Here is a 23,295-nt window from a genome sequence, read left to right as displayed (position 1 = left end):
GTTTGTGACATATTTTATTTAAATGACAACAATTACATATGAGATCAGACAGTTAAATTTAAAACGGCTTTAGTCTGGTTTTAAAATTTCTAAGATAAGAGGATGTGATTGAACTGCCGGCCACTGTGCTTTCATATTCAATAAATCTTTCTTATACTCTGCATAGCTTCTAAGTGTGGAAAATTTGTCAAATATCTGCCAGAGTTTTTCGTCCGGATTTTTATTGTTTTTCTTGCAAAAATATCTTAACATGTCCACCAATTTCCATTGCATTTGTTCCACTCTTTCTGGTTCGTCTAATTTGACTCGATCTGTAAAATATTAAACATGAAACATTAAATTAAGCTTTTATACCATTACAAGTGCAACATTATACAAGGATTGAATGGGAGCCTCGTGGCCGAGTCCTATATGCATGTGAGATAAGAGCGAGGTGCCTGATAGTATAAGGACTTAATGTTTTTGATATTGAAGATGTAAATTGATGTAGATGATAAATATATATGTGCAATAAAATTTTATCAAGAGAAAAAAAAGTAGTTACTACTGTAATCACTAGCCAGTCAACACTGGGGTTGTGAGTTCGAACCCCGCTCATGCAGGTGCACTCGACTCCAATCTTAATTGACTAGGATTGTCAGTTTTCCTTTCGAAGGTCGGGGTTTTTTCTCCGGGCATTCCGGCTTCCTTTACCAATAAAAACTGGCCGGCACGAAATTGCCTAAATGCGGTGCTTAAAAGTGGCGTTAAAACACCAAAAATCAAATCAATCAATCAAGGATTGAATGATAATGTTAAACGCTTCTTTCAGCACTGTTGTGTTATTTCGTGGATCTCAGTTTCCTTGTTGAGGGAGCAAGAGTGCCAGGATATACCATCGACCATTGAAGTTCGTCAACAACATAAACAGTGTGACAAACTGAACATGTTTTAATAATTACATTATATGTAAGTTTCATTATACAACAGTATTCTGATTGGTTACACTACAATCTCGCGTTATTCCTTAATCAACTTCATTACACAATAAAATTTATTATTTATGATGACACGAGGTCCCACAATAAAGTGCACAAGAAATATTAAATGAAAAGATGATAAAAATCGTGTTTTCATGATCCTAGCTAAAAAATATTATTATAAGTATTGAATGCTTCTTTTTGTAACTTCATAGGATTGTAAAAGCGTTGACCGTGCGCACACTCTGAGAATGAAGCGATTCCGCGCTTTATACAAAATGTAATTCGGTCCACGTTTTTACACGCTAATGAAGTTACAAGAAGAAGCATTCAATTCTTAAATACAAAGCTAAGGAGAGACAAAAGGGTTACAATACAGTTAGGACGTCATAATTATTCTGCATTCGTCACAACTCGGCTGATTCCGTACCTTATCTAGAGTAGCGGAGTCACCCGAGGATTGCCGATTGAATCATTCTGCACACCGGAAGCCGATTTGTTTACGATATGAACTAGTTGCAGATATGCTGTGTTATTCAATAACGCAATGCAATTTGTGTTCGGAACCCCACCTTTCAAACGATTTATCATACAGCAATTGGTAAATGTAACGCCTTGAAGAAAATTTTGAATTTATGAACATTATTTATTTTACTAACATGAATTTTAATGATCGTCATTTTCGAAATAAGTATTTATAAACAAAAATGTGTGCCTTGATATTTTTTACAAAGATCAAATAAAATTTATTGTTATTAACGCGTCACATAAATGGTAATGATCACGTGACATGAAAGGTTGTGGAGACATTTACTTCAATTGCTGTCAGTCCTAAAATAAAAAAAGGAAATTCAAAATGTATCTCTTAATTACCTGTGAAAGTCAGCACAATTGCACGAGAAAGAGTAACCTCCTCGACGGTGTATTGACACTTTTGAAGGATGGCTGCGAATTCTGAAAGTTTACCACATTCTTTCTGTCCCATAATGCTATCAAATTCACTGAAGTGTAAACCGTATTCTATGGCAAATGATGGCGATTCTATAGCAATTACACCAAGTTCTATGTTGATTCGGTTGAACATTCCAAGAAATCCGTATTCAACGTAGCCAGCTACAACATAAACCTAATTTAGGACTATATTTAAGAATTGAATGCTTCTATTTGTAACTTCATTGGGGTGTAAAAGAGTTGACATTTTGTATGAAGCGCGGAAGCGCTTCATACTAAAAATGTGCGCACGGCCAACGCTTTTACAACCCTATGAAGTTACAAAGAGTAGCATTCAATACTTATAATTACATTTTTTTAGCTATGAAAACACGAATTTTATAATTGTTTTCTTTAATTCACCTGTGCACTTTATTGTGGGACCACGTGTTATCGTGAATGAAAAGTTTTATTGAGTGATGCAATTGCTTAAGGAATAACACGTGATGTGCAGTTAGCCAATCAGAATAAAGTAATATGATGAAACATACATATAATGTAATTATTTTAAAATAACAATGAAAATTAAGTCCCTGACCACATATTTGATAAACCTGTTTTACAAAATGTGAGTGATGCCCTTCCAAATAAAAAAATATTCCCTGGTAGTGCACATATACAACATGCATATGCTTATGGCATATTCTTTGAAGGAACTATTTGGCCTATCATAGCAGGTTCTGTGAGGAAAGATTCTAAATGAAAAACCCAACAGTTGGAAAAAAATATTATTTTTTCAGTGTAGGGTGAAAGTTGGTGCCTATCAAAATGTTTAAAACCGCTGCATTTTTCCCTAAGTCAGGAAACTGATGTTCAGATATTTTCGTGTACTGATGTGGTTCATATATTATAGAGGTTTTCTTTTCTCGATTTTTATATAAATTAGACCGTTGGTTTTCCTGTTTGAATGGTTTAACACTTGCCATTGTTGGAGGCCCGTCCTTTATATCATGCTGTTCGCTGTGAGCCAAGGCTTCGAGTTGAAAGCCGTACTAAAATGGTTTCCTTGATGACTTAGATGGAGAGTTGTCTCATTTGCGCTCATACCACATCTTCTTATACTATTAAGATCTATCGATTGTTTGCGCGTTTTTCCAGTCAGGAGCCTCTGGCCTTTGATTGTCATGCATGGATTTTAATTTAAGTTCATTTATATATTTTGAAGTTTAGTACGATAAAATTGAGAAAGGAAATGGTGAATATGTCAAAGCGACAACCACCCGACCATAGAGCAAACAACAGCCCATTTCCACTGATCTAGTACACATTTTCGTTTAGTGGCAAGCTGAGGCTCGCCTCTTGGTACCGGGTTTTCTCGCTACCCATTGGTGGCCTACGGCTGTTTTCTGTCTTTTGGTCGGGTTGTTGTCTCTTTGAAATATTCCCCATTTCCATTTTGTTTTTTTGTTTTTTTGGTCTGAGAGTCACATACAGAAAATGGACCAACAAAATAAAAAATAGCGAATAATGAGGTGTTAAAATACAAAAAATAAAGAACCATTCAATGCGAAAAAGTATAAAAAGAATACAGTAAAATGACCTAAATATTTTAAATTTACAGAGATAAAGGACCCCCATCCAGACCCTCTTCAAATGAGAGTCGTGGTGTAGTGCACCGGACTACAAAAACAAAAGTTCCGGGTTCAGTCCCCGCTCCCGACTTAATTTTCGGCTCTCCCTTTACATCATTTGCGAGTATGGTCTTGAGGAAACGATGATAGTCCGTCAGAGATGAACGATTAATCACTATGGCTGACCCGTGTTATGAGAGCGAGGGAGCCATTTATCTTGCGCGTAAAAGACACCCTTGTAGATTTCGAAAAAGCGGAGGCTAATTCCGCAACAAGGCAGCACTCGTACCGGCAAAGTGGATTAAAAAAAGTTGCAATAAATTGTTTCCCAAACCCTATAAATAAATATGTTTAAACTAAACACTCTTCAATGTATAGCATACCTTTCAATAGAGTAGCTTGGTCATGTTTAGACAGATTACAAAATTCTGGAAGCCTTCTTGCAAAATTAATCATGCCACGTATAGACCTGTCCATTTCTATAGCAATCATGCTCATTTTGTCCTTACGGTCATCAAGTTCGATTCCGGTTGCTTTATGGAATTCCTCATAAACACTAGCAGGCAGAACACCCATGTTACCAAATACTTCCTGTTTTTGCTTGTGCCTTTCCTGCAAATAAAGTAATGTAAATTTAATGGCAATAGTAGAGACTTAAAAGGAATGCAAACTACGAAAATCTAAGGGACGACATCAAAAGTTCAATGAAGGATAAAAAACTTAATTCACATAGTTTTTTCACTGACCCCCTCAACCCCCTCCCCCCTTAACTTAATTTGGGAAAAATTGATTGACCAATAGGGATATATGTAAAATCGATTTTAGATTAACAAAACTTGCAGCAATGTTGACCCCCACCCCCAAACTATTTGATTTAAGTTTTTTATCCTACATCGATATTTTGATGTCGTCCTTAAGACAATGAAAAAGAAAGGAGCAAACTGAGGAGCAAATTCAATAATGTATAAAACGTCAAGGAGATTCATATGTGTGACTTTGGTGACATATACAACTTGAAAAATAAGTTACACATACAATGCTAGATCATGTGTCTACAGACCTGATTATAAAAAAAAAACAAATACAAGGTACAAACCACAGGCAGAAGTAGACTAATAGGTTGGACGGTCCACCATTATGGAGCTACATTTATGGCAAATGCAAAGACTTTTAATTACATATCAAAATCCTAACGTTGAGTAGATAGCAGGTCCCCCTTTTCAAAATTCTGGACTGCATTTACAAACGTACCGTCCTACTAAAGTGCACATGGTTTATTGTTCCTTTTCGGGTTTTGATATATAATACATGTATAAACCACAAGGCATTACTGTTATCAAAATAAATTTGCAAAGTTGTCTTAAAAGATATAATTAAAATCGGTCCCCTTGACGATTGGTTGATTGTTGTTGGTAATTAGCACTACTTTCAGCACACAGTCCAAATGTTGGTGGTCGGCTCAATTTGGCGAAGGAAACCGATGGACCCGGTGAAAACTTCTGATACATTTGTATCAACAGGAATACTTGAAATCCTTGTCGAACCCATACCTTAGTGTTACATGTAACAGGCCTTTGACAACTGCACATGGAATTCTGACTTTAACAGTGTTTATTGAAAAATGACAAAAAAAACATTAAAGTTAGGCCACATGTATATCTAAGCTTGAAATATGGGGTAGTCTAGTTAGAGAAATAGAAAACACGCATATTTTTTTATTATTTGACCTAGGTCCAAATGAGCGTTATCAACAATTTTTCTCTTTTTGAAACACAGAAATAGTATTGACATTTTATAATCAAATACGTGTCTGTATATAAATAATTGAACTTGGTGCTATTCCGGTTATCCTACGTAAATGCATAGTTTTTGAGCTCATCTATTTGTTTTACAATGACCATCAACGTACAATGTATATTATTGTTATCCCTTTTTAAACTTGTACCAAACACCTTTACCTAAATTAATTTGGCTTGTTTAATTTTCATCAAATGTGTACAAAAAAATTACCTTAACCATTTGTCAAAAATATAGAAATTTCCAAAATCTTTAACCACACACACTATTGGATATTTTTTGAAACAGACTTTATATAACTAGTATATATATTTATTTAGGGGCCAGCTGAAGGACGCCTCCAGGTGCGGGAATTTCTCGCTGCATTGAAGACCTGTTGGTGACCTACTGCTGTTAGCTGTTCTATGGTCGATTTGTTGTCTCTTTGACACATTCCCCATTTCCGTTCTCAATTTTATTTAATATTTTGATCATTGAGAAGCCTAATATGTACAATATAATTTTATTCAAACGTTTAGCTGATTTTTTAAGAGTTATCTCCCTGTAGTGTTGTACTAGTCTTAAGCCGCACACTTGCTGTTAGCAGCGAATAATTATACCAAGTTTCATCACTGGACTCAAGTGGTTTTAATGTAAGAGAGCGGAAACGATTTGTGACGAAATGACGTACGGAGAACGGACGGACGAACTAACAAGCTGATTACTACGTACAGACATTATATCGTATGACTTTGACGAATTTGCCCTACATGGGTTAATTTTTACAAACTCTGACTTGGATCAGAGATCATTGGCTCTCATATACCACATCTTCTTATATCTATATATGATACATACGTATATTATCTGATGTTTTTCCTTTAGACCACCGGGTAAAAAACCTTGTCGAAAATCGGGGATTATCTCCTCTTGAACTTTGATTAGCTCCTCTACAAGAATATCGGCAACAGTATTGTAAATTGGAATGTCCGACTTCTTGACTTTTTCTGGTTGAGGTATTGGTTTTGTCTTTCTTTTTACTTTTGGGGTTTCTTGTTTTGCAAGTCTATCTTGTTCCTTCAATTTCTTTACTTCTATATAATCACTAGTTCGCTTGTTGTACGAGTACCGACCAATTTTTATGGCTGTTGAAATAATAAAAATTGTTACATTTGTTAATACTTTATATAAAAATAAGAAGATGTGGTATGATTTCCAATGCATTTACTCTACACCAGAGACCAAATGACACAGACATAAACAACTGTAGGTCACTATACGGCCTACAACAAGGATTGTTTTCCGCGAGGATTTATTATTCGTTTTTGTTAAGAAAAATTTATTTTTATCTTTGAAAGTTTTATTATTTTACCAGTGGCAATTTTTTGTCATAATTGTTTTTTTCTGAAATTCCCTCTACCCACTCATCAAAATGTCAAATGGTCGTCGCCTAAAAGACAGATTTCACAACATTTTCCAGGTCCTTCAATCTACAGCCAATACATGTAAGTGTCATTCAAATATCTCAACAGATATAAATTAATCTTTATTAACATTTCTCAAAAAAAGGTTACAATTAATCGGATTTTTGCAACCATTAAATCTCATAATTAACGCTGGTTATTTTTTAAATAAAGAAAGACTATTCGTATTCAAGTAAAACAATATGTTGAGATTCAAATTCCAATTTGAAATAAATACTTCCGAAGATTGACTGTGATATAATCGACCAACCTTGACAAGTTTTTATTAACTATCAACCATGGAATTGACAGCAAGTTTCATCCAATCAAAACATGCAAATTACTAACCATCATGAGACATTCCAACATCTAAACATTTCTTGTATCTACAGTAAGAACACATGGTACGTTTTCCTGTTCCCAGTTTACAATTTCCGGTTTCACGCATACATCTATATTCCTCTTTATTTTGGACCACTTTCACTATACTTCGGCGGAAAAAACCCTGAAAACACGTTAAAATATTATGCATAATATTCTTGAGTACTTAAATTTATAAATGATCTATTCAACACTTTTCTTTTACTCGAGTTAACAACTTTAATAGACTATACCTTAGCATGCCCATTTGTAATTTACATAAACTGTCCAAAGATCATGCCGAACATCTACTGCATGTTTAAAATAGCGTCAGTTCAATAGAACATAGAATCGGGAGTACCGTGATAGCTGTGACAATATATTAATTAGTTCTCCTTCAGTTGTTTACTCTCGGGTAAATTCAGATGCCAAATAAAGTAACATTCACATTTATTTATTTTATTTTATTTTTTTGGGGGGGAGAGGGAGGGTTTCTCATTGCTGAAGCCTGAAAAGTGACATCTTGTATATTCATAACATTCTCATAATGCATCATTGATCTACTAAAGACGAAAAAATGCAAGAAAATTGGAACTAAAATACCCAAAATTTATAGTCATGACATTCATAGAAAGCAAAGATAATGCATTTTCAGACAAAGTATACCTTGCAAGGTTCACATGTGTTTACTCCATAGTGCAAACCGGACGCCTTCTCTCCACACACTCTACACGGCGGAAGTGCGTCTGGGTTTGGTGGATGTTGTCGACTGTTTTTGAAATATTTTCGAATACTTCTTACTTTTCCAGGCGGGTTCGAGTTAGCCCCTTCATCATCAGAAGATGAATCTGACCTTGAGGACTTCAATGAAGGTTTGTGTAGAGAACTACCTATAATGACCAATCCGGAAGTTCGTTCTGAACTTATTCTTGACGTAGAATCGGGACTAACTGGTTTATCACTACTACTGCTCACTCCGGAATCTGGACTTGGTTGTTTGGAAGATTGGACTGTGACGTCATGTACAGCTTTTGTTTCATCAGTATCGTTTTCAGAAATGGTGCATTTGCAATTCGAGCACAGCACTTGTGACTCTGTTGCTGTGACGGAGTTTGACGATTGTTCATGCTGATTGCTATCGTCTACAATATTTTCTAGCAGTGAGAGAGAGCTGGTCAGTTGTACGTAATTATCATCCCATTGATTGGTAGTAAACTTTTCTTTCAACTTGTCCATTGTGCTAGAGAAAAGAACCAAATTGTTATATATATGCGTAAAAAGCAAATTACAATTTTAATATTTAAAAGATGAGGAGTCATATATTGTTGTTTTTTTTCATAGATAGGTACGGGATACCACATTTACTCATATTCACAGACTCTCACAGGCGTGTACATTTACATGTACATACTTTTGTCAATAACTTGGTTTATATCAGGTTAATTAGTGTAAATGTGTATTCATGTGGTTTTTTGTTTAAATGTACTTTAATCATTCTAATCATTTTCTGTGCTTTATTTTGTAATTCATTTGATTGTATAGCTCAAATTTTGGGCACCATGATTGGTTAATAAAATTATCTATCTACTTTAAATTTTCGTTCAAACTGTTCCGCCAGGATGAAAAATGTTTTATTAAAAAATCTTCATGGGGTTTTGTGATATACAGATCACATCTGCATGTAAGCTTAACAATGCACCAATTCAATCTTAACCAAGTCCAAAAGTTTGGGAACTCATACACTTTATGAATGTATATCCTATAAGCTGTATATATACTTGCTTTTGGATTAATGTATTATTATTATAGTATTAATGAATGGGTGTTTTTATAATGGTCCTGTTATATGTCCAAGGTCTGTAATAATGGTCGAGGAAGTCTGTTATGGCCCGCGGCATCGCCGAGGTCCATTACAGACATTCGAGGCCATTATTAGTGACCAAGGACATATAACAGCGCCATTATAAAAACACCCATTTCTTAATACATTTATTAACCAACTGAAAAAAGTGTATGTGTTGCTGCCAACTTGATGTACTCTCTTACTCTTTTAATGACAGTTTAGTTTGAAAAAAAAAATAATTTGTACTTCACCATGATCGAGCTTTAAATATACCAAATATCCAAGATATTAAGTTGAAAGAATATATGTGTTGAAAAACAGGATGAACAGTGATCCCTTTATATGGTTCTTTAATGTTTGCTGCTGGTTACTAAATTAAATAAAATACAAAAACTTATTATACTCTTTACAGCTTAATTTTATTAACTTTATTAAAAACCCTAACTGGGCTTAATACAGACAAGCTGGGCATTAATACAGGGCCATTACAGAAAAAAAACAGGGCCATTACAGAAAAAACAGGGCCATTACAGAAAAACAGGGCCATTACAGAAAAAAAACAGGACCATTACAGAAAAACAGGGCCATTACAGAAAATATGTTATTTCTAATAACCAGTCATGTTTGGCAATAATGTACTTAGTTGGTTAATAATATAGAGTAAAGTAAGGCAAGTGTGTATAACATGTAATTATTAACCAACTTACTACAATATGTATAGAAATGCCCATGCTTTATAAAGGGAAAATTTCAACATCTGGTCATTATGAACGGAAAAATTGCTACAGCCAGTCATTACGAAATCTCAGTCATGCATTACGAAATATCAGTCATGCATTACGAAATCACACCCGTGCATTACGAAATCACAGTCATGCATTATGAACAGATGAAACGGGACATCGATTAAATCAAAATGTCGTTTATTTCTTTAAATAAGTGTGACATTTTTTTATTTTTTTTAAAACTTAATATCATAAAAACAAGTTTAAATGATGTTCATTCATATTGTTTTGTAACGACTTGAAACGGAAATATTTCACAGCCTTTTTCGAGTACGACTTTCGATTATTATCACTGTTTCATTTCCGTTGTCATGGTTGTTCAATCCTCAGATTGCAGACTAAAGAATAGTTAAACTGTCTGATTTATTCTTCCCAGCTACTTTTTATTTGCTAGATGAAATGAATTTTAATAGCATAAAATTAAGTACTTGGATGAGAAATCAGAAATTACATCTGACAGTCACAATGTTGACCAAAATTCCATGCGAAATTGAATGCGAAAAGACAAGTAGAAGTTCAGCTATGAAAAAAATTTCCTGTATCTTCTTCACGGTAAGTTTCCTACTCTTTATTTAATCGAAGAATTAAAACAATTCAATAAAAATGTTATGAAACGGGCTTTTCTGTATTGGTCCTGTTGTAGTTTGTGGATAGCTGTATAATATTTTGGATCCGAGACTCGAAGACTGTTCTTGAATGAAGATGCCTTTATAGTTGGTTAATAAAAGTATCAATATATGGACTTTTTCATATTGGCCCTGTAACATGCCCTTGATATTAATAATGGCCTCGGACAGTTGTAATGGCCCTCGGCGTTGCCTCAGGGCCATTACAACCATCCTTGGCCATTATTAACACCTCGGGCATGTTACAGCGCCAATATGAAAAAGTCCATACATTAATACTATATTATAACCGTCGCCGATATGCCAATTTGAGTAAAAGATGTGCTAGATTTTTTAGCACTGCGCTTTGTCCTTTTACTTAAACAAATAAGAAGATACAAAGACCTTATTGATGAAAATATAGTGTCTTCTCAACAAAAAATTCAAGATGGTCCTGATTTATAGAATTTAAATGCTGAAGTTGTGTGTTTTTTTCATTTAATTATAAATTTACAGTTTTCCCTCTTTTTGTCTCCGTGCTATTGTGTTTTCTTTGATAGTATATGACTCTTGATATGACTCGGTATTTAAGCAAGCAGCCATCAGGTGTTTTACTACGATGCAGACGCAAGAGAAAAGGTTTAGCTGGCATGTCAGTTAACTGCTAGTAGTCTGTTGTTATTTATGTATTATTGTCATTTTGTTTATTTTCTTTGGTTGCATCTTCTGACATCAGACTCGGACATCTCTTGGACTGAATTTTAATGTGCGTATTGTTATGCGTTTACTTTTCTACATTGGCTAGAGGTATAGGGGGAGGGTTGAGATCTCACAAACATGTTTAACCCCGCCGCATTTTTGCGCCTGTCCCAAGTCAGGAGCCTCTGGCCTTTGTTAGTCTTGTTTTATTTTAATTTTAGTTTCTTGTGTATAATTTGGAAATTAGTATGGCGTTCATCATCACTGAACTAGTATATATTTGTTTATAGCTGAAGGACGCCTCCGGGTGCGGGAATTTCTCGCTACATTGAAGACCTGTTGGTAACCTTCTGCTGTTGTTTTTTTCTATGGTCGGGTTGTTGTCTCTTTGGCACATTCCCCATTTCCAATCTCAATTTTATTACTATATATACAGATATATATACATGTACTTCACTATCAACTACGTATTTTGTGTGTCTTTATCAACTTATATATCTTTCAACTACGAAATACAAATGTTGGGGTCTTTGAAACGTTAGATGTATTTGTTTGTTTGTTTGTTTGTTTGTTTGTTTGTTTGTTTGTTTGCATTATTTTGTCAGCTAAGTTTCTTGTCACATTAACCTTTTATATCTGTTTGGGTTGCTGTAAAATAAGGTTTAAACATTACCGTTATCTTTGGAAAATGATTGTGCCACGTCAGGAATTTAGAAGTATATTCCCATGAGGGTCTAAAGGAGGTAGAGAAAAAAGATAATAATTGTTCAATACCACACCAACTAATGAAAAGCAGAGATAAATAGACAAAACAAAAAAAATTATAGACATGATAGATAAGAGATAATAATAGACAAAATTGTTTTAAAAAAGTAGAGAAAAATATTTGCAAATAACATGAATAAATCAATTCAAAATTTAGGGACCCCTTTCAGACCCTGTTCTATTAGTTCCGGATTAATAAAGTCAAACGTTTGAGTTATAGACTTCCCCTTTTGTTCGTGCATTACTCTGCAATCTGGTATTTATTCTTTTGGACAATCCTGACACCCATCGGTGTGAAGTATGAAGAGAGAAAAAAAAACATCAATGAATATGCACGATCTTTAACCCAAGTAATCATATTTTCTATATATATATTGCAATATTTACCGAATAACAAAATGATCGAGGTCAATAGTCAGAACATTCGATTTTCTGTTAAAAAGATCAGTTTATTTTCCAGGTAATAATTTTAAATGAAATATTAGTGTCACTGAAAAATGATCTTTTAATTAATTAAACAATTGAGGTCCTAGTAAAGGTACGAAATGTCAATTACATAGCAAATACTGTGAACTGACCTGAATATTCATGTAATCGCTCACCTGATAGTAATTGACAAACTAGTTATAAATAGAACTTAGTTTAGCGGGAAATTTCAAATTAGAATACACTTATGATATAAATGCAAAATTGATACTAAAAATTTCATATACAAAATAATTATAAGCATACCAAATCATTCAAATAGTTATCAAAGGTACGTGGCTTAAAATTTGATACGACAAACGCGCGTTTCGTCTACATAAACATACACATATGTTTATTGCTAACCAAAGCAGTAGCGGATCTAGAAATTTTCATATTAAAGTGGGGGCCCACTGACTGACCTACGAGGGGGGCGCTCCAGTCATGCTTCAAGGATTCCCTATATAAGCAACCAATTCCCCCCCTAATTCGCCTCTGCAAAGCGCCCAAAAAGGAGCAGAACAATCAACATTAGTTATATTACTAATGATAACAAGTGCTTCAGTAAGAATAAGACACACTAATATATAAAATATGTATTAACAAGTAGAAGAACACAACAAGGACAGTGTTATTAATATAAATATGTAAATTAAGAGGGAGCACTGGGCATCACTTTATCTATATCTCATTTAAGGAAACCTTCCTATAAGAGGATACACTTATGACTCACCAGTGACGCTCAGATAAAAAAAGTTAGAACGCCAAAGCAAATACAAAGTTGAAGAGCATTGAGGACCCAAAATTCCCAAAAAGTTGTGCCAAATACATGTACGACTAAGGTAAACAAATACACATCTCCGCTAGCCAATGTGTATACGATCCTGTCCCATCCTCTCCATTCTTGATATGTTTCAGTGGCGGATCCAGACATTTTCATAAGTGGGGGTTCCACTGACTGCATAAGAGGGGCCCATTTATTTAGGAAGACAGATTTATAAAAGTTTTTACAAACTTGTTTAGGAATCCCATATTTGAACTTTATGTAACATTGTAATATTTATCATGACATTTTTCATAAATAAATACTGTTTAAACTAAAAGGGGCCCACTTCCACCACACATCAGTGCTTACCTATATAAGCAACCATAAAATTCCCACAAAAAGGGGGGCTCGGGCCACCCCCGAAATCTGCCTCTGGGTTCACGAAAAACGAAAGACTATCGATAAATAATCCATAACTGAATACACCTAGTACGAGCATTTGGTTAACAGAAAACCGAAAGAACATGCATGCAATAATGTAACCACATCTTCCTATATCTAGATAACGGTACAATATTGCGAAACATAAACAAAAGGTTTAATCTTATTAAGATAACGTTATATACTACATATGTGGTATAAGGTAATCAGAGATCTGTATTTTAATTAGATTGACAAAAGGTTATGGATGTGTACAAGCTTTTGAGATATAAGATAAAGGAGGGTTTTGAGGGGTTTATCGAAACAAGAATGATGGACAAGATCTGCAGAAAAATAGTCAAAAAAATGGGCAAAGAAATTTAAAAAAAAGAGAAATATATGCAAAAAATTATAAGGAAGGGATAATTACATGGTGCTTAAATTCAAAAGATAGAGCAATGGGCAATCATTTAATTTATAAAGAGTAGATAAAAACGACTTAAAATTTATAGAAAAATATGAGAAGACCTTCCCTCTTTCCAGAACCTCTTAACTCGATGTTCGTCTAGTTCTATTTCATAAAGAGTACAACATACACGATTTTAAATTTTCCGACAATATAATTCTTGATTTAATCCCGATGATTTTTATACCCCTTTGATTGGCATTATGTTTTCTTGTCGTTCGTTTTTCCATCCATTCGTCCCTCTGTCCCGCTTCAGGTTTAAGTTTTTGGTCGAGGTAGTTTTTGATGAAGTTGAAGTTCAATCAACTTGAATCTTAGTACACACGTTCCTTATGATATGATCTTTCTAATTTCATTGTCAAATTAGAGATTTTACCCCACTTTCACGTTCCACTGAACATAAAAAATGATAATGCGGATGGCGCGTCCGAGTACTTAGGACACATTCTTGTCTATTGCTACATTTTATAAGAAAATACAATCTATACTTCATTATTTGATACTCCTAGGGTGAATGAAGGATATAAGTACATGTATGGTCACCATTGGTCTTCCTTCCTCCACCCGGCAGTAAAACCCTAGCCACAGTCGGGCGTCCGGTTGGCTGTGCGGCATGTACAAATTTGCACCAACGTCCGTTCATAATGGGAACGTTTAATCTGATGCCTCGTGTAAAGAGAGTTCCACGCTTTTTGCACTCTAAGAACCCTTGCAACAACTCGTTGAGGGGTCCGTAGGTGACCTGGTGCAAGGCTAAATTTCTGTTCCTATCCAATAGACCCTCATTTCCCATGGAAGTCTACATTTCTCTGATTTTAGTCCCAGACCCTCTATTACAGAACTATTTTATGTATTGTTAATTTGTTCTCGTCCTGAATATAAACTAAAACTAAACTGGTAGATACTTTCAAAAGTGAATGGACTATTAATGTTCAGAACATGCCAAAACTAAGAACATACAAGTTACTTAAGACCGAATTTTGTACTGAACCGTATGTTAAAAAGTTCTTGTCCAGAAAACAGCGATCGAGTATAGCTAGAATTCGATGCGGTACACTATCTATGTGATTTCGTTAATTATATACAAAATACTCACAAATTTCACCTGATAATCTTCTTTTTGACAAATTTTATGACATTCTCAAGCGTACAAAAAGTCTTCAAATTGTCTGAGATGTCAATGTTTTCAAAAAAAGGTGTGGGGGGGGGGGGGGGGGGGTCCTAACCCAGGACAAAGGGGAGGGTGGTTCCAACTACATGTCCCCATTCAAATTCATTGATCGTCCAAAAAGGGGGGTGGGGGGTCCCCATTGTGTTTTAAAATGATATTAATATAATTCACTTCTTTTCAATCGAATGATCGATACATGTAGATGTATTTTCAAGCGGCAATATAACATGACTTTGTATATTTGTAGATGTGGTTCATACATGTCATAAGTGTTTCTCGTTTCTCGGGTTTTTTTTATATAAACTAGACCGTTGGTTTCACACATGCCATTTTCGGGACCCTTTACAGCTTGTTGTTCGGTGTGAGCCTTTGCTCATTGTTGAAAACCGTATAAAAAAATTGTTGACCTATTATGGTTTTATTTTACACATAAAATATAGTTTAAACTACGTCACCATCCAAACAAGCTAAATTTACGATAAGGAACGAAAATTCGTCCCATTTGTCGTAAATTTTATTGTACAATTGCCCGTGTAAAACTGAAATATCTCATTCTAGGAAAGGATAGTTATAACCGTTTTTCAACTTTACATTTGATTTACATATGTACTTACCTTTGGATAAATGTCGGCAGTATATTTAGAAAGTGTTTAATTATTTAACGAAAAAAAAAAATCAGCAAGATAACAGTAAGTGTTGTTGAATATATAAAAGTGAATGCAATTTAGACGGTATTTACATAAACTGCGATTCGATTTATAACAGTACAAAAACAAGTCTGTTGACAAAAGGGCGCAATTAGTAATCATAGGAAAACCCACAATCTGTCGAGAAAATTAAACGTTTTAATGATCTCATCACACCTGAAGTATATATATATATATATATATATAACATATTTAATTTACCTTTATCATTAAAAAAGAAGGCTTTAAAAAGAGTTTTTTTTTGTAAATAAATTCAGATTCACAAAACGACCTTTTAATTAAAAAAAGAAAACCTGTATTCGATCAGATTTGGTGAAAAAAGTGTAAAGAGTAGAACAGTCAAAACTGTCAACAGAATCAAAAGGACTTATAATTATCAAACGCTCATTTGGAAGAACAGATAAACAATCATCGAACACAAGTATGTGGTTAATTTGTGTTACAACGTTTTTTGATTGAGTTAACTAAGCATTCCAATTGATATTTTATAGTGTGTCTTTCTATGGTGTGATGTTATACTATTGTTTCAGACTTCTGTTTGGTTGTTTGTTATGTAAATCATCATCGCCCTGTCCAGTCCGAAAGAATGAGTGGCACGTTCCCTGTACATTAAACACCCTTTCTCCAACAATTGTGTGGGCCCTTCGAAGGCATGTTTAAGGAAAAAATCCCGATTCAATATACCTTAATTTTTTAAAGGCAGTCTAAATCAGGACCTACCTAATATACACTCATGTTCTTCAATTTATTCTCCACTTGAACATACATGCTACTTGTATTTTATGAACTTGGTGTTAAGCAACCAACAATCAGTTGATCAATCATTAAAAACAAGAACAACATGTTGCAACCTAATATGCTTGAATAAATAGTTCAGTGAAATTAAGTGAAATGCATTATAAAAGAAACTAAACCAAAATATAAGATACTCAGAAATGGCAAACTTTATTGGAACATGTGATATCAAAATATTGTCTTGAGCTTACACTGCTGTACTGGATTAGAGGGAATGTTGGGATCCCGCTAAGAAGTTTATTAAACCCCGCCAAATTTTATATGTATGTGCATGGCCCAAGTCAGGAGCCTGTAATCCAGTTGTTGTTGTTTGTTTAGGTGTTACATATCTGTTTTTCGTTTATTTTTATTTTTTGTACATAAACTATACTGTTAGTTTTCTCGTATGAATTGTTTTACATTTGTCATTTCTGGACCTTTTATGGCTAACTATGCGATATGAGCTTTGTTCATTGTTGAAGTCACATTTGGCGGCCTATAGTTGTTAATATCTGTGTCATTTGGTCTGTTGTGGTCAGTTGTATCATTGGCAATCATCTTCGTTTTTCTATTGAGTGATTATACATGCATTACGGTGTATAGCTATTATATAGTATGTATACATTATGTATAAAAAATGCTGGTGAGATACTTCAGTCCTTTGTCAAATGGTTGGTAGAATACATTGCAAGATGCTTAGCGTCTTGCGGCAAATATACAGTATTACGGTATATTAGAAAAGAAAGGATATATGGTATCCCAACCATGTCACATGCACAGCAAAAATAAAAATAAAAAAAAACAAAAACAAAAACAACAAAAAACAACAGAAAACAATAAGAATAGAGCAGTACTTGTTATTCTTCATCTCCATGACCCCTGGTTTTGGTTCGGCTCGGGTCGATCAGACATTGGTTTTATGTCATGGTTTTCTGGTGTGTGTCATTTTGTCTTTATTTACGCCTTTTCTCTACGTTTATCATATATTTAGTACAAAACACAGCAATTTTGTATATCTAATAAAGGTTCTTTTTTTCTGTCTGTATCACCTACCCTGTATCGCATACCCCGTATCGCATGGCTAAACCCGTATCGCATACCCCGTATCGCACCCCTTTCGGAACTTCTCATATGTTACTATCCGGCACTTATCGGATTTTATTGTCAGTAGCAGACGACAACAACTGTCAAAAAAGTGTCATGTCCAGGAGTCCGCATTCAATCGAGATGAGAGAACGAGTGATGAACGATCTATCAGAAGACATTCTTCAATTAGAGGACATAATCAATTCTCTTGACAACGAAAGGGAAGCAACAAATGCCTTCTTGGCGGAGATGCGTAATGGAAACACAGTCAGAAAGACAAAGTCAGACGTTGGAAAATTCAAAACTTGGTTGAATCAACAGAATGAGGAGATAGAGGTGGAAAGCATTCCTTCTCCCGAATAAGATTTATTCCTAGCAAGGTTCTTTATGACCGCTAAAAAGGGCGATGGCGGAGAATATGAGCCTGACACTCTAAAATCTATGCAGGGCAGTATCAATCGGTTTTTGGCAGAAAAGGGATCAACAGTAAACTTGATAGAGGATAAGGAATTCAAGCATTCTAGGGATGTGCTAACTTCTAAAAGAAAACATTTACGCCAACAAGGCAAAGGAAACCGGCCCAACCAAGCAGACCCATTTACTAAAGAGGAAATAGACATGTTGTATCAGAAAGGATTATTGAGTGGAGGCAAGTACATACATGTTTATATTTTATTCTCCATGTAATGAAATCCTATAATTTATAAACATGTATGCTGGTACTGAACATAGATATATAAGATAAAATAAACTTTGTAGTCTAAAAAAATGATTATCCATGTCTGTTTTATGCATTCAGTTTAACAAGTATCACGAAGCAAACAGGAAAATTTATGATCCCCCAGCAAAAGATATTAACGCCATCTGTGATGAAATATTTATGTACAACTCATAGATGTGTCCGTCCGTCTATTTGTATATACTCATTACTGAACCCCAATGTCCAATGCACATCAACACATACTCAAAACTCTTAAAACATACCTGCAATATTGTGTACAAAAAGGGGGTTATGCCACAATAATGTATATTTATATACACCCCCTGCTTCTTATATGCAATTTTATTTTTATTAAATATATCATTTATTTTTCAGGAAATGCACAGTCCTTATTGAACACTGTATTTCTAAACAACAGCATGTATTTTGGGATGAGATCTCGTACAGAGCATGAACATTTAAGATGGGGTGATGTGGAGCTGAAGACAACTTCGTCAGGTGAACGATATTTGGAATACTCAGAGAGGGCCACCAAAACAAGGACGGGAGTTAACAGTGATTCAAGAGCATTCCCCCCAAAGATGTTCGAGGATAAAGGTATATATTTTAAATATATACCGTTTTTAAATACTAAACATAATTCTTGTCTTATAAAAATAAGGAGATGTGGTATGATTGCCCATGACACAACTATATATCAACCAAAGTTCAAATAAAACAAGATGTAAGCAATCATAGGCAACTGTACAGCCTTCAACAATGAGAAAACCCCATATCGTTTAATCATCTCAAATAAAGTGGAACAAAAAAAGCCCACATTGGCGGAGATGAAAAGACACAAAACAAAACAGCACATAAACTAAATACTAAACCACATCCTATATCTATTTTAATTATTTTTTTTTCTTTTTCAGGAAATCAAAGATGTCCCATCCAGATGTACTTGTTGTATGCTCAAAAGCGACCTGTAAATATGAAAGGAGATGAGGCAAAGTTTTATGTGGGAATAAACAACAAGGCTTCAAGCGGTGAATGGTTCAAACATATGGCAATGGGTAAAAACACAATTGGTAAAATAGTTAAGACGATGGCAGGGGAAGGTGGGATAGAGGGAAGAAAAGTCAACCGTAGTGCTAGAAAGACTGGAATAACAACTTTGATACACAATGGAGTCCAGGATACATTGGTACAGCAGCACTCAGGTCACAAAAGTTTGGCATCAATTAATGATTATTCGAAGGCATCAATCAATCAACAGAGAGAAATGTCGTCTATTCTTACAAATTTTAACAAGACAGTTTCTGTAGACAGTACAATAACTAGTTTTGAAGATAATTTTATACCAAATGATAATGAAGATCAGCTGTTATTTCGCGCTTCTCAGGAAATCGTTGAAACTGCATTAAATGACATTGCTAACTATGAAATAGTACAAATAAATAGCAATACAAATACTACAACCATTACTGCAGAAGTTCCTATTGAAATAATTTCTAGCACTACTGCTGATGTTAACACTTTTCCAAATATAGATATTGCTCAAGGTTATAGACAGCAATGTTCTCTTCCATCTATTCTGAATAATGCAAATATCAAAGGTGACGTAATCATAAATTACATGCATCCAAATGAGGGACAGAAGGAAAATAAGAAACCAAATATTTGCAAGAGAAAATGGGTGATTTATGACACAGATTCAGAATAGAAATCATTACAAAATCATCAAAAGACCCATTTCCTTTTTCTAGTATATTGTTTAACACTACATAGTAAATGTACATTACATGTAATTGCTTAAACTTTGTTGTTATATGATTTGTTTTGTTATCAAATAAAAAAGGTGTTATATGAAAATGTTTATTCATTAGTTTTAACATCAGAGTTTCATTTGTGGAAGTTCCAAGGCTCAGGTTTTAGTTATCATAAAGGATGAGGTGGTACAAACTCATGAAGTAATCATGGTATCCGTATATATTTTTCCCCTGAAAAAAAAAACACAATTTAGCTTCAAGCACTAACTGAAGAAATCTTAAATCAATAAAGTATGCATACCGGTGCATATTTTAATAAGTGCAGCATAATTAGTACCATGTCGAAATGTGTAGTTCATATACAAACATATATAGGAATCTCTCTGTCTGACCATAATCTTTGAATAGATGATATTTGGTAACATTGTTGTCCACATTTATGTATGAGGATCAGGATGGGGTAAACAGAATAGAGAATAAAGGCAAAATTGGCTAAAATAATACATGATAGAAAAAAACAGACCAGAAAAATGAGGAAAAGGTTGCTTGAACAAAAAACAGGCGAAATTTAAATAGAATAGAGAAAATGTCCTAAAAATGAGAAAAAAATCAGAAATGAAGGACCCTCATCCACGCCCTAATGCATACAAATGATATTGCAGAAATAAAATAAAGTTCACAGTGGAACTTGGTTTAACTTGAAAACAAATATTGGGAAGATGTGTTGTATTCTACAGCTGATAGTTGGAGGTTTTCAAAAATTCGCAGGTTTGATAGTATCGTTTGTGAATGTATTTAGATACATGAAAATACATCAAAGTTTAAAATATATTATTTTGGCAGTTTATTAGGGCTTTTGAACATGTTTTGTGGTATATCAGTATAATCGATCCCGAATTTTGTTACGACTATCATGTAATGATTAAGATAAGCAAATAAGGAAATTTATAGAAAAAAAAGTCAGCTGAAATTTACATATTCTCACATATTTTCGGTCGATTAACCGATATTAATCACGGACTTTAGATATACCATATATACATCTTATTCCATTCAAATATATGATAAACAGAATACTACATGGCAAAATCCGTATCGCATGCTGTATCACCACTCGACCAATATCAGCCCTCGGGACCTTCGGCCCTCGGGACTGATATTGGTTTCTCGTGGTGATACAGCATGCGATACGGATTTTGCCATATATTATTCTCTATGTATTGCATACTTGTGAATTTGAATAACACTTTGATATCTTTTAGTTATCTTGTGTATTATTTGGAAGGAAATAATAGAACATGTTTATTCTAGATGATATCAGAGGATTTATCGCAGTTAAGTTTATGAGATGCATAAACTGATAGTTGTTAGACACACGTTTAAGTTGAGTCTTTGAGACAGATAAAAGAGAATGAGAATATCATTTTACTTAGAATGTTGTACAGTGCAATGCAATTGTTAATAAACATGTCAGAGTTATCTTTCTCTACACTAGTATAATAGTATTTTAGATTTGTATATATTTTGTAGCGTCGTTATTTGAGACTAGTGACTACAGTTATTTGTTGTTGAAGTCCTAAGACCTCTAATTAACAACCCTTAAACTATTTACAACCGAGTGCTGTTATATGATGCCTACTTCCACCCGGTTTCATTTATGTATTTGACACACCTTGCTTAATGTTTGTCATACCACACTATATTTGCACTTAACAGATTTAAAAGGCAACTGACCATACCAAAACTTTATCTGAAATTAGCAGCCGGATCGTTATATTCGTTATTCGATATTCAATATGGAAGCGGATGCTAGCAGTCGGTTTCGATATTCAAATTATTTGAAAATCACCAAAAAATATATAAAATTTGATAACATTCAAAGCATGTTTTTCATAGTTAACTGGAGTGAAAAGATACGTAGAAAATCGTTTAATGTCCTCTTTAAGCTGTCGTAAATGCTCGTTGTCTTCGAATATAAACCATTATGTAAGTTGTATATTTGTATTTATATTATATATATTTCGATAAATAAAACGACATCAAATATGTAATTGAATATTTAATATATTGTACCAAAAAAATGAGAATGGAAATTGGGGAATGTGTCAAAGAGACAACAACACGATCATAGAGCAGACACCAACCGAAGTCCAATGGATCTTCAATGCAGCGAGAAACTCCAGCACCCGGAGGCTTCCTTCAGCTTGCCTCCTAAACAAATATGTTTACTTAGATATTTGTAATCTAACACAAGTCCTGTAAGTAAATTTCAGACTCAATTCAATACGTTCAAATCTATCAAGTCTCATCAACCATACTTGATATTTACAGTCCAAAGAAAGAAATTCAGTGTTCAGTTCTCTAGATCTTTCATTACTTAAAAAAATGTTTGTAGAAACATGAACTATTGTTTTTGGAGAATAAACTAACAAATTAGTTATTGAGTGTTGGATAACTGTCTTTTGGAGTATTCATAACATCTAAATTTACTCATATACATGTATTGCAATTATTTTTTTTTTATCAATACCAACAAACCAAAAATACATTGATAAGTACGGAAGCCGTAAGGGGACACAAAAAAAATTAGAAAATATTTTTTTTTAATTCGAGATCACGATAAAACATTACCGTTTTACCGAGATTTTGATAAAAAAAATTTTTGTTATCTTGATAAAACGAAATTGTTATATCGCGATCTCGGATTATTATATCGTTATCTCGATTTATTATATCGTTATCTCGATAAAACGAAACTGTTATATCGAGATCTCGGATTATTATATCGTTATCTCGATTTATTAAAACGAGATATCGGATTATTAAATCGTTATCTCGGTTAAATATATCGACATCTCGATAAAAATATATCGTTATCTCGATAAAACGAATCTGTATTTCTGAATTCGTCATTTTAATGTTTTCTTACAAATATTCAAATTAATATCAGAAACAAAAATTCAAAGCACTCTTTAAAATTTTTAACTTGATTCATTTATTTTTTTAGTTTCGGAGAATAAACTAGTGGATTTCCATAACTATTTTTAACAGAAATTCCTTGGTTTAATGTATGGACGACCTGAATACCAAAACATATATATAAATATTAAAATACTCAACTCTATCGATTTTTATTTTCACGTTACCTTTGC

General features: G+C 33.9%; 2 protein-coding genes across 5 annotated transcripts; one reads left to right on the top strand and one right to left on the bottom strand.

The window, feature by feature from the left end:
• LOC143083723 (nuclear receptor ROR-beta-like) lies at window positions 1-13,573 on the bottom strand. 4 transcript variants are annotated; one of them, XM_076260008.1, is made up of 7 exons: window positions 13,417-13,573; window positions 7,786-8,359; window positions 7,108-7,264; window positions 6,155-6,441; window positions 3,904-4,132; window positions 1,833-2,072; window positions 1-311 (listed from the first exon to the last, which is right to left on the bottom strand). In XM_076260008.1, the coding sequence occupies exons 2-7, from the start codon at window positions 8,353-8,355 to the stop codon at window positions 70-72; spliced, it is 1,725 nt and encodes a 574-aa protein (XP_076116123.1). In that variant the 5' UTR covers window positions 8,356-8,359; window positions 13,417-13,573; the 3' UTR covers window positions 1-69. The 4 variants fall into 4 exon arrangements, with proteins under 4 accessions (XP_076116123.1, XP_076116122.1, XP_076116124.1 ...); XM_076260007.1 differs by lacking the exon at window positions 13,417-13,573 and adding an exon at window positions 12,395-12,457; XM_076260009.1 differs by lacking the exon at window positions 13,417-13,573 and adding an exon at window positions 11,725-11,777.
• Window positions 13,574-17,580: 4,007 nt separating this feature from the next.
• On the top strand, window positions 17,581-20,673 carry LOC143083721 (uncharacterized). The gene is made up of 2 exons (XM_076260006.1): window positions 17,581-18,989; window positions 19,307-20,673. The coding sequence occupies exons 1-2, from the start codon at window positions 18,611-18,613 to the stop codon at window positions 20,095-20,097; spliced, it is 1,170 nt and encodes a 389-aa protein (XP_076116121.1). The 5' UTR covers window positions 17,581-18,610; the 3' UTR covers window positions 20,098-20,673.
• The last annotated feature ends 2,622 nt before the right edge of the window (window positions 20,674-23,295 follow it).

Source organism: Mytilus galloprovincialis, chromosome 7, assembly GCF_965363235.1.
Source record: "Mytilus galloprovincialis chromosome 7, xbMytGall1.hap1.1, whole genome shotgun sequence".
Classification (NCBI taxonomy): domain Eukaryota; kingdom Metazoa; phylum Mollusca; class Bivalvia; order Mytilida; family Mytilidae; genus Mytilus; species Mytilus galloprovincialis.
Note: the sequence above shows the minus strand (reverse complement) of the source record. Positions and strands in the feature narration are given on the sequence as shown.